General features: G+C 40.7%; 1 protein-coding gene across 1 annotated transcript; it reads right to left on the reverse strand.

Moving 5' to 3' along the window:
* Window positions 1-3356: 3356 nt before the first annotated feature.
* Window positions 3357-8773, reverse strand: LOC140069009 (LRRN4 C-terminal-like protein). The gene is made up of 2 exons (XM_072114355.1): window positions 8579-8773; window positions 3357-4295 (listed from the first exon to the last, which is right to left on the reverse strand). The coding sequence occupies exon 2, from the start codon at window positions 4293-4295 to the stop codon at window positions 3453-3455; it is 843 nt and encodes a 280-aa protein (XP_071970456.1). The 5' UTR covers window positions 8579-8773; the 3' UTR covers window positions 3357-3452.
* Window positions 8774-12471: the final 3698 nt, after the last annotated feature.

Genomic DNA, 12471 nt, shown 5'->3' on the forward strand with positions numbered 1-12471 from the left:
GCTGGGTGCTGACGCCGGGCCTGAGATCTTGCCAGAGGGGGCGCACACCAGTATGTCAGTGTGCTTGGTTTACAATCCTTGATTTAAGTGCTTCATTTACCAAACAAAAAATTGTCAACCAATGTGTCCTTATCCTGCCAAATCTTGTAAATTTTGACTATAAGTCATACCTTTTAGTTGGTAATACACAGAAGTCTTCAAATCCCATAGAATAAGGCCACATGGTCGGCACATAGCTGAAACTTCCACACATGGTAGCTAAGATAGGTGTGGCTTTACCCTAAGGCATGTGAGGACCTCAATGGAATCACTAATCAGCACCATCTAAGACCTTTTAATTCTGGTGACAATCAGAATTTCTGTATTAGAAGATACCCCAACATGATAGCTATTAAGTATTGGTGGAGCTCAGGCCACTTACAGCTGCAAAAGTGTGTAGCCATGCATAAGTGGCAAGGGAAAAAAAATCACAGAAATGGGTCAAATTTTGGGCCAAAACTGGCATAAGGGCATTAGTAATTTGGGTTTATTTGAGATTGTGGAGAAAAAAAAATTGGTTTATAATAAAGTGAGTTTCCGAGGCAGCAAACCAACTTACTTGAAATATATATGATGTGGGTGGGTTTGTGTCTTAAGTAGCAGATATTTAAGGAATGTTCTCATTCTATAAGGATCTGCAAATCATACAGAAGTAGCAAGCAACGCCTTAAGAGTCATCCCTTATCTTTATTATGTCTTCTATGCTCTGATTGGTATCACATACCCCATGATCTTCCTGTCAGTAGAACAGAACCAGCATGAAGGCATCTCGATACACATGTCCTGGATTGCCATATATGAAGTCTTCCATCTCATCTTCCAGGTGACAATCCATGTTCTTCTGGAAGCTCCTGGTTTCTGTCAGTTACACCTAGGATCTCAGACATGAGAGAAGGGTTTGTAGGAACAGAAGGAAGATGGTCAGGATGACAGACAACTAACTGGCAAATATCCTCCATGTCAGGTGACACAGATGGGGAGAACTCAATCTCCTAATCAAATGACTGAGGAAGATCAGAAGATCAGATGTAGCTACAGGGATACGTGTAGAAGCAGTATTCAGACAGATACTGAAAATACAGTAAAAGTTTTGAGAATTATACAAATGTTAATTTTTACAAAGTCAGGTTTCATAATGACAATTTGCATATACTCCAGAATGTTATAAAGAGTGATCAGCTTAACAGCAATTACAAAATCAATATTTGCCTAGAAAATTGACTTTTTCTCCCAAAACACATTTCAACTTCATTGCAGGCCTGCCTTAAAAGGAGCAGCTAACATCGTTTCAGTGATTGGTCCAGTAACACAGGTGTGGGTGTTGATGAGGACAGGGCTGGAGATCAATCTGTCATGATTAAGTAACAGCTGGACACTTTAAAAGGAGGCTGGTGATCGGCATCATTGTTTCTGTTCTGTTAACCATGGTTATCTCTAAAGAAACACGTGCAATCATCATTGCACTGCGCAAAACTGGCCTAACAGGGAAGAGTATCGCAGCTAGAAAGATTGCACCTCAGTCAACAATCAATTGCATCATCCAGGAATTTAAGAAGAGAGGTTCCATTGTTGCCAAAAAGGCTCCAGGGCGCCCAAGAAGGACCAGCAAGCGCCAGGACCGTCTCTTAAGTGTTGAGCTTGCTCAGGAATGGCAGCAGGCAGGTGTGAGTGCATCTGCACGCACTGTGAGGCGGAGACTCTTGGAGCAAGGCCTGGTGTCAAGGAGGGCAGCAAAGGAGCCACTTCTCTCCAGAAAAAACATCAGGGACAGACTAATATTCTGCAAAAGGTACAGGGAGTGGACTGCTGAGGACTGGGGTAAAGTCATTTTCTCTGATGAATCCCCTTTCCGATTGTTTGGAACATCTGGAAAACAGCTTGTTCGGAGAAGACAAGGTGAGCGATACCACCAGTTTTGTCTCATACCAACTGTAAAGCCTCCTGCAACCATTCATGTGTGGGGTGGCTTCTCATTCAAGGGAATCGGCTCTCTCACAGTCTCACCTAAAAACACATCCATGTGTTAAGGTAAACCTAGCTGATAGATCACATCCTGTCATTTCTACTTGTTCTATTTTCCTAAAAGCATTGAGACTTCATTTTAAGATGGTGCCGGCATCGTGATTATAACCAAAACAATCAAGGCTAAAGAATGTCAACATGACGTCAATAAGCAATAGCAGGGAACTTCTCCAATCAAGAGACTACATGAGCTGGGAATTCTCAGCCCCCTTCTGCTTCTTGCCTAATTTCTATATAGTCTAGTAGAATAAATAAAGTTCACGCAGTGCCAACTTACTCGGGTCATGAGTGAGACTTAAATCAGCAAATGTGTCTGAATTATTTCTTATGACGTGCACGCATGCTCATTAATTAGAAACACGCAGCCAACGAACACTAAAAGAGGATGTCTTAAATCCTACCCCAACACATGAATAAAGAATGGGACCAGAATGTCCTCCAAGAGCAACTTCTCCCAACCATCCAAGAGCAGTTTGGTGATCAGCAATGCCTTTTCCAGCATGATGGAGCACCTTGCCATAAAGCAAAGGTGATAACTAAATGGCACAGGGAACAAAACAGAGATTTTGGGTCCATGGCCTGGAAACTCTCAGATCTTAATCCCATTGAGAACCTGTGGTCAATCATCAAGAGACGGGTGGACAAACAAAAACCGAAAAATTGTGACAAGATGCAAGCATTGATTGTGCAGGAATGGACGGCTATCAGTCAGGATTTGGTCCAGAAGCTGATTGAGAGCTGCCAGGGAGAATTGCAGAGGTCCTGAAGAAAAAGGAGGCAACACTGCAAATATTTACTTTCTGCAGTAACTCATTCTAGCTGTCAATAAAAGCTTTTGTTCCTCATAATATGATTGTACTTGTATTTCTGTATGTGATAAAAACATCTGACAAACACACATAAAAACCAGAGGGCAACAGATCATGTGAAAATATAATACTTGTGTCATTCTAAAAACTTATGGCCATGACTGTACATAAATAGCAAACCATCAGATAAATAGTTAATTATTCAATTCAAAAAATAAAAATTAACTTAGAAATCTAACAAAGTGCAGTCATCATGGGTCTGGGCCCAACTTCTGTGAATGAAATATGGATATTACATGTTTTCAGAATGGAAATTGTCTAATTTGTATTGGGTCGGTAAATTGGATCATTAGCCCAATAGGCCCAAGCTCACAAAAGTGTTGTCCATATCAAATAGTACTAAAAACATTCATGTAAGCCAACTAAATGTAGACCTCCCCTCCCAAACTTCAAACTACGCAACATAAGTGAGAATATTACAACATATTCTATAAAAAAAATACTTTATTACAATAAATATCACGACATATACACATATATTTAATACATTTACACAACTCCAGCCATACGAAACCAAACTCCTCACAACGGGTCGATGCTCCCTGCCTTATAGATGTAGTTAGTGGTGCCGCTTTTATCCAGGTTGGTTCCCCTCTTGGTCTTGTTTGCCTTTCGTGTCCAGAGAAAATAGCCCAGAATTATCATCAATCCAACAACTGCTGCCAACCCTATCCCGATTCCTATGTATAGTGTCTGCATGGAGGTATAGACAGATCTACAGGGACCCGGTAGACCGCCGACTGGTTTTTCTTCTCCATCATCTACTTGACTTTCTCCTGCCTCATTGAATGCCACTACACATACTATATAGGGGGAACTATATTTAAGGTTCTCAATGGTGTATGAGCGAAAAGAAGCATTAAGTTCTGGTCCTTTTTCCATTGAACCCCCTGGTTCTCCATGTAACACTCGGTAGCCACGTACAGTAGATGATGGGGAACACCAGTGTACAGTCATTTGTGTTTCACCAATTAGGACCTCCTTAAGAGGTGGAAATTCTGGTTTATATTCTGGACCATAAATTCCTGGGCAGAGACAGTGACCACCCGCCTTCCTCTGGATCTCCTCACAAGTAGGTGCCAAATGCTCACACCTATCATACTGGCAGGAAAGTTTAGGACCAGGTGAGGTATAAGCCACTGTTGTTTCATCGTCTTCATACTCATAATCTGACCCTCCGACGATGAACTTGATCCTTTCCGGAGTCGTTTGACGAGATTGTGTGGGACGCTGGGTCACTGATGTTTGGTTTATATCGGAGGTTGGAGTGTCAGGGGTTAAAGAGATAGAGATGATTCTTTCTTCTGTGAATCCTGAGGTGAAGAGCATTAGAGGCAGAAGAAGTAACGGGAGAGGCGGAGCCATCTAAGAAGAAGGAAATAGGAGACATGAGAATGACAAGAAATAATAGAAAATCTTTTGAATAATTATATTATTGTTCTTTTTTCTAATGATAGGTCTTATACATTTGTGTCAATTCTGATTAGTCGTAACCGGTCATTAGTGGAAGTCATGTTTGGTGTTACGAGGGTTGTATTACAAGGTAGAAATTTTGGAAAACTTATTTGCATATTTTCTTAGTCATAACTTTGTCACTTTTATCAAATGACTGTTACTATTGTTAATGCTAAAGAGAGTTTACAATGTCTAAACATGTCTACATGCCCCATTGTTTTCTGAGGACCTTTCACCACCTTCACCAACTCTGGATCATATATTAGTCATTGTTGCATTTCTTTCTAACTCCAACTCTTTGTACCCTTTAACCCATTTAATACCGAGCATTTAGCTTATTAAATTTTGGTTTTCCTTCCTCGCTTTCCAGATTTTCCTGTCGACATAGGCAAGCGAGGGCTTGTTTTTGTCAGAATGAGCTGTATTTTTCAAAAGCGTAATTTTGAGTACATTTACCTTAATAAACAACATTTATTTGGGGTAATTTATTTATTAGACCAGTGGTGGCGAACCTATGGCACCGGTGCCAGAGGCGGCACTCGGAGCCCTCTCTGTGGGCACCCAGGCCATCACCCCAGCATGAAGTTCACCAGACAGGACTCAAAGACTCTTCCTACGGAATCTTCCTACAATGATAGGCAAATTTGCTTTCCTCCTTTCAACTGCATTGGTGTCTTTAGGAGGCTGAACGATTGAAAGTTGTCAAAGAACAAGGAGAAATAAATTACTGCTTAAATTGCTGTGCTGGCAAACATAGACAAAAATAAACAATGATAAATTACCCGCACTAACTCTTTTGAGTACAGAATGAAACTAATTGAATTTAAGGTCACTTGTTTTTTAAATATAATTTTTGTGCATATGACTACAAAGGTACCAAATATGTTTAGTTTTTTCTTTTACTACTAGTTTTCTACATTTTACTCCAATTTTTTTATTTTTGTGAAAATCTCATTTGTTTCTCTGTCAAACCATAACTGTAACTTTTCTATTTTTTTTTTATCAAAAGGGTGGTATTATGGCTTGTTTTTTGCAAGATGAGATTTAGTTTTGTAAGGTAACATTTTTGTTTGGGTTTGACTTTTTTATTGCTTTTTATTTTAATGTTTTTGGATCTGTTGGGGTTTGGTTCTTACCAAGAGTCCCAATATCTACTGCTGTTTGGTATTGTATTTGCCTGCTGTCGTCTACTTATGTAATCACTCTGTGTTTCATATGGAATGCAGGAGGTTACAACTTTTTTATTCATGTTTAATTAAGGCCAATATGGGTTTATGTGCTATATTTTGATATTGATAAATGCAATTTTTGGGTGGGGTTTTCCCCTGACTTGTATCTACCCCTGTATTTTAACTCTATTATTGAAATAAAGCTTGTATTATAGTATAATTTATGTTTATCTCTAATACTTACTAATATTAACAGTATGGGTTTTAAAGTGGGGGACTTTCTGTTCTCCTGTTTGAGCCTTGGTGCTCACTTTACTGCCCAGTTGGTGTTAAATGTTTTGGGCGCTACGAACAACAAATATGTCTTTTTGACATAGTTTTTAAATCTTTTATACTATATATTTTATACCTAATAATTATTGCATATTATTTAAGCCTGGATTGTTATGAACATAGTGATATCAATTTTGTGGGTGGTTTTTAAAGTTTTTATGGAGTAAAATAACTAATAAGGGGAAAATGGTGGTTTATTTAATTTTTTATCTATTTATAATTTATTTAAATATACCAGTAGGTAACCTGTCACCATATTTTCACAAATACAGCTAGTGACAGTCTCTATGGAGCCCTATGTACTGACACCATTAGCTAAAAATTGCTACCATTACAACACCATAAATGAACGTTATCTTATATGACCTGGCATCAGAGGAGGCATGTCCTATCTACACCTCCCCATGTCTCCTGACTCTTCTCAGCATGTCATGTGACCGTGCTGATGTCATTTAAGGTACTTTAACCAGTTATGAAAAGAAGTAAAAACTCCTGCGCAGGCTCCTGGATCTTCTAAAATTGTATTCGTAATACATCAATATGAATAAAGAATACAATTTTAGAAGATCCAGGAGCCTTCGCTGGAGTTTTTTCTTCTTTTGTTTGCTTGTGCCTTTGCCTTGGGCACTCCGATCGCGGCTGACCGGTCTCCACCGATCAGGTGGGGGAAGTAGAGCTGACTAACATGTGTCAGTTATGTTTGCAAGGTCTACCCTATGTATGTATCTGATCACGTGAAATCACAGCAGCCACCATTAACTTCTATTCCTCCCCATCCTCCATGGAGGCTGCTGTGATTTCATGTGATCAGATACATAAATGGGGTAGACCTTGCAAATGTAACAGGACCTTAGATGACATCACCGTGGTTATATGACATGAGGTGCCCAATAATGTAGCAGAGGTTCTAGCAGTGAGACCTGTCATTCAGGAACAAGGAGCAATGCAGTGATCACTATCATTCGACCCAAATCAGGTGAGGTGCAAGTTTACAAATTGATTTTTTTAACAGTGCAGCCATGGAAAATAATCATTTAGGGATAAGGGCAATTCTTCTTTATAATAGTTTTTAATGAAGTATTTATTTTGGGTGGGTTAATTTCAATGAGAGGTTCTCTTTAAATATGCAATATCATGATCGCTTATTTAATATGCTGCAATACGTCGGTAACACAGTGTAATATATTTGTCAGCTTTACACTGACAGTAGCCTATTAGCCTATTAGACCCAGACTCTCTCCATACTTGACAACCCTATGGCACCTCGCAATCACATTGCAGGGGGCCATGAGGGTGACAGGGGGAACCCCCTTCTCTCTGCCTGTGTCCTTAACTGCCCTGAATGGAGCTTGTGGAGGTAAGTCAGTTAATTGATATTTATTTATGTTGTTGCATTAAAACTGGGAGTCAGAACCCGGTGTGGAGACATAATAAAGAATGATTACAGTTTTGCTTGAAATTTTCTGTTTTGATCCTCTTTAGACTGACATATAAGGCAGCTCGCTCAGGATCATACCCAGTCAGCTCATGCAGAAACATGTCATGACAAACCACTGGTATTTCTTGTTTTGTCAACTTAAAGTAACCAAGTTTCTCCCACAGGAACAGCAGATACAGATGTAGGAGAGCTGAGCGTGTCATTGTACCATCTGCTACCCAGTACTACATGTGTATTAAAGACATTACCGAGCACCCAAGAGTTTAATCCTATATAGTGTTACATGTGATATACTACTACAATAATGCCTTTTTATTTCAATAAAATATTCTAAATATCCATTTAATACACATGCACTTCTCCGCCACAAAAGTTGAAACCAACAAGTTAGACCAACAAGTATCTGCCGACGGCTTTATAGAGTATATTGGCAGCTTTAGTCACCCGGCCACATTTTCCAAATCATTCATACTTTTTACTAGAGCGCCAGCACTGGGCATACCTGGGCAAGTGTCGGAGCCCAGGGCTGCTGGGGGGCACACATATGGCTGTACATATGGAATCCTTCGGGGGGCGGGGGGGGGGGGGGGGGTCTTTATATAAAATAAGGTATAGGGAATATTTTAGGGAGCAGGAGACAGGAGGGGTTTTAGTTTCAGAATTTTTAATGCCGCGACATGAGCACGCTGCAAAGGGGCCCACTGAGGCTCTGTCGCCCAGGGGCCTACAGAAACCTGGAGCCGACCCTGCTAGTGCTGTAGTACATAGTAGTCTAGGGCACACCAGATGTTGCACTACATCTCCTGCTATGCTCGGCAGCACCAGATAATAATTCTTTATTTATATAGCACCTACAGATTATGCAGCGCTGCACAAAGCATGACAAATTGGTGCCTGTCCCCATGGGGCTCACAATCTAAACAACCTACCAGTATATTTTTGAGTGTGGGAGAAAACCAGAGGACCTGGAGGAAACCCACGCAAACAGGAAGAGAACATACAAACTCTTTGCAGATGTTGACCTGGGTGGGATTCAGTGCTACCCACTCAGGCACTGTGCCGCCCATGCAAGTGACCCATACTTAGTCAGAATGACCTCACTTATAATACAATCTATGGCACTACAGCTACTGAGGGACTATAATTCCTAGCCTCAGGATAGCAAAATCTGTGGTTTTGGTTTCCCAATAACTTCTGACGACCATCTCCCATACAATGAAGATTATCAGTAATACAGGAGTCATCTCACTTACCTTTCAGAGCTGAATTGGTTGGTTTATACTCCTTGTATATCGGAGCTAGGAGCCTTCTTATATGAACACGAGGTGTGACGCCATTCCTGATTCCTGAATCATAGGATGAGTATGTGGGAGTGGAGAATGACTGCAAGGTGAATGGGATGAGGAAACGGAGGCAAATTGGATAAACCTCAGCAGGTCTATAGCACCTTCCTTCATGTAGTAATGTGATCTTACAGAATGATCAGGGCGTGTTCTCAGTGAAATGTTCAGGATGTTTACATGTGGGTCCACATTTTTCATGCAATCTTTTATCAACCTATTTCCACATGATAGAGGGGAACCTATGGGCAAAATTATAACATTTTGTCAGATTGCCCTATATTAAAATCAGAAATCCTATAATTACCATTATTTCCAATTGGAGCCTCCTTGATCTGTGCATTGATCACTAATAAAATGTGGTCTGATGTATTGTCTGGATGACAGACTACTATATAATGTACTGTTATCAAAGGTTCCTATAGCTGTAAATAAGATTTGAACAAGGAACCTGTCATCAGAAGACCCTTTTTCTAGCTCCCCTATGTCCACATAGAGAATAGTGTACACATTGCCAAAGAGTTTTTATAGTAAAACTGTCTTTTTCCGAAAAAAAATAGTTAAGTGAAAGTTTACATTTCTGAATGAAGAGCTGTGTCACTAGTCCCATGGGAGAGGCCACTGAGGACCGCTCTGTCATGCATTAAATTTAAAAAACTCCAACGTCCCCCATATCTCCTCTCCCCCTCAGGACATCATACATGTCTGCCCCACTACTCACTGGCCACCCCATGGGACTAGGGACACAGCTTGGCATACAGAAACACATCTTTAAATGACAAAACCCATTTATTGATTGAAATGCATCCAGAATCTTAAGAAGCAGAGATCCAAGTGTTGGTACTCCCTTCACTATGCCTTACAGTAGGGACATAAAACTGAGCAAGGGACTAGCACTACTAACGTAAATATACTAAGGATCATAGCATACAGAAAACAACCAATTACAAATACACAAAGAAAAAAGTATGCTATGAGACCTAAAAGTAAAAAGTAAACCAATTTTATTTGTACCATAGTACACCACAACACGGAAATATTAAAAACATTTAAAAGTGTGGACTACACACAAATGTAAACCGACAGGGAGACCTGGCATATGATAGAGCCGGTCAACCTGACCCACACCAGCTCCCCCCAATGAGCAAAGCCCATCCTGACCAGGTAAATGACAAAAAAATGAAACAGGTGGAAATACTAGAATATGGTAGAAACCAAACAGAGGTTTATCCAAATTGTGAAGCAGTAAATCAAAATAAGAGCATATAACTCTCTGTAAAGCACTATAATGGATCAGAAAGGTATCTACCTGTGGTGAGGAAAATACAGACCAAGGAGAGGTAGGGGGAGACTGGGGCACGAGACCCCACGCGTATCGCCACCCAACTGGCTTCCTCAGGGGTCACTATGCCTTACAGTAGGGACGAGATTTCTCTATTGGTGTGAAATGTAAATTTGTATCGGAGCTCCACCTTTCTCTCTCATCTTTCCATAGAACATTTTCCCAGACGGTCTCCGGCAAACTTGAAAAAGATGCAATATTATTCTTGGACAGCAGTAGTTTCCTTTGTGATGTTCTTTTATGAGCGTCCTCTTAAAGGAAATCTACCATCAAAATCCATCATGATAAACCAGGGACACTTACTGATAGATCCAGGCACTGTGACTGTGGTGATCTTCTTATATCTTATCTATAATCAACTTTTAAAACTATATTGCGCAGCCAGTAGCCGGGCTCCCGGGGGGAGGGACGTCTTCCGATCCCCCCTGCTCCCTCAGCACTACCACCCTCCCATTGCTTTAGTATAATTTTAAAAGTTGATTATAGAAGGAAGGAGGCCATGGATAACAAATATCAGAAGATTACCACAGTCACGGTGCCTGGATCTATGAGTAGATTTTGATGGTAGATTTCCTTTAATTCAGTATATTTCAATTGTGAACACATGAACTGAGGTTTTTGCACTTTACAATGGGGGGCATTCATTATTTAGATTTCTGTCGTCGTCCCCATTGCTGCGCCTTATTTATGAAGTGTCTGTTTCACACGGTATTGGTCCTTTTCCGACACTCTTTTTTGGGGGGCACACAATTTTGGGCGCAGCTTTGACACTTTTTACCACAATTTTTGGTGTACTCTTACAGCTACTAAAAGCTGGTTTACAGGGCTCTAATCCACCCTCACGATTGTGGAGACTATTTAGATAATGGTTTTCCCTAAAATTGATCACAACCGCATAACACTGTAATAGAAATGAATGCAGAAATCCAGGTAATTCCAATGGGTTGCGGAAAAGAAGGAATCTGCCAGCTTGTTCTAAGGAAGTCACGTCCTTGCCATGTTTTAGTTGTTCTGGAGGGATTCCCGGTTATTTTTTTACAAACTATGGATTGTCCAGGATTAGAGAAGAGTTTACTATTGTCACATCTGCCTATAAGAATGTAATGTTCTTATAGAATGTAATGTTTCACCTTTCCAAATGTTCCAATGTTCCGTAATCTATGTAGTAGCAGAAGGTGGCATGTAAAGTGACCGGGGGATAGGTGGGGCTCCATGAACAGCTTTTGTACTAGTGCCCAGATTATTCCAGCGACGTCTCTACATGTTAAGTAAATACAATACATCAGGATTATTCTTACTAAGAGCCCGCATGTCGCAACACTCCAGGTCACGTCACTTCCAGGCAAAATTGGCACAAACTCAAGCAAATTCAAAAATTCTTGAAGGAACAAGTAAACCTGTGTGCAGTCCCCAGAGCTCAGCATCTTCTTTCTATACATGATTTTTATGTCCCTCGAGACTAATATAATATGTGAAACCACCAACCCCATGGTACTTCTTGGATGGGAATCACCAATCTTTAAACCAACCTGTGACATAAAGGGAATATGACAGTACAAAGCTACTGAGTGTTAGGAATTGTATCTGGAGATGTGTGTGTTAGTAGCAGCAGGACTGTGAAAAATAAATTTAGATTCCAGGATTGCAGCAGGACTTGGTGCACCAATGTGTGAGATCTCTTCACAGAACACAGCACAGCTCCTCCCCTCATAGTCACATCCGTATAGCAGCCTTCTGTATGAATAGTACAACATTTACTCATGGGGGAGGATCTGTGCAGCAGTACAGTGAAGAGATCTCATACCTCAGTACACTAGAATATTCCAAGTCTAGTTGCAATCCTGGAATATAAATCAATTTTACACAGCCCTCGTGCTACTAACAACACTCACAAGGGCTATGGTTACACAGATCTCCAATACTGAACACTTTCTGCAGCTTTGTATGGACAGAATCCTTGCAAAATAACCCCCCTAAACTAAATATATTTTCATAAACTGCCATTAGAGAGCATTGCCTCTATCCCTTCATTGTCCCTCTACATGCCTGCAAAACTAAGCAATGAGGTCCTAAAGCTGTATGCAAATGACCTGTGAAATGTCCAATGAAGCATTAGCATATTCAAGCTGTCCACTCTATTCATGAGTGGGAGGTACAGCCACACCCCCAGTGCTTGACTGACAGCCTGTATAATGATGTGAGGCTGTATAATGATGTGCTTCCTGGTGCTGGCGCCCCCTGCAGCCTGTGTGTGTGTTTAGGAGAGATACAGCAGCTCCAGGCAGCCATGTTACAGCAGAACATGTCAGATTCATGTGTAGCTGATGTCTGTGTCTCTCACCTGTATATTAGGAGGATGCAGCATGTCAGCAGATGCAGCAGACACACACTAGCCATGCTTTACTATACATTACACACAGACATAAGCAGGGGGAGGGGTAACAGGGGTGACATCACTGACCAT

The sequence above is a fragment of the Engystomops pustulosus genome, chromosome 7 (assembly GCF_040894005.1).
Source record: "Engystomops pustulosus chromosome 7, aEngPut4.maternal, whole genome shotgun sequence".
NCBI lineage: Eukaryota > Metazoa > Chordata > Amphibia > Anura > Leptodactylidae > Engystomops > Engystomops pustulosus.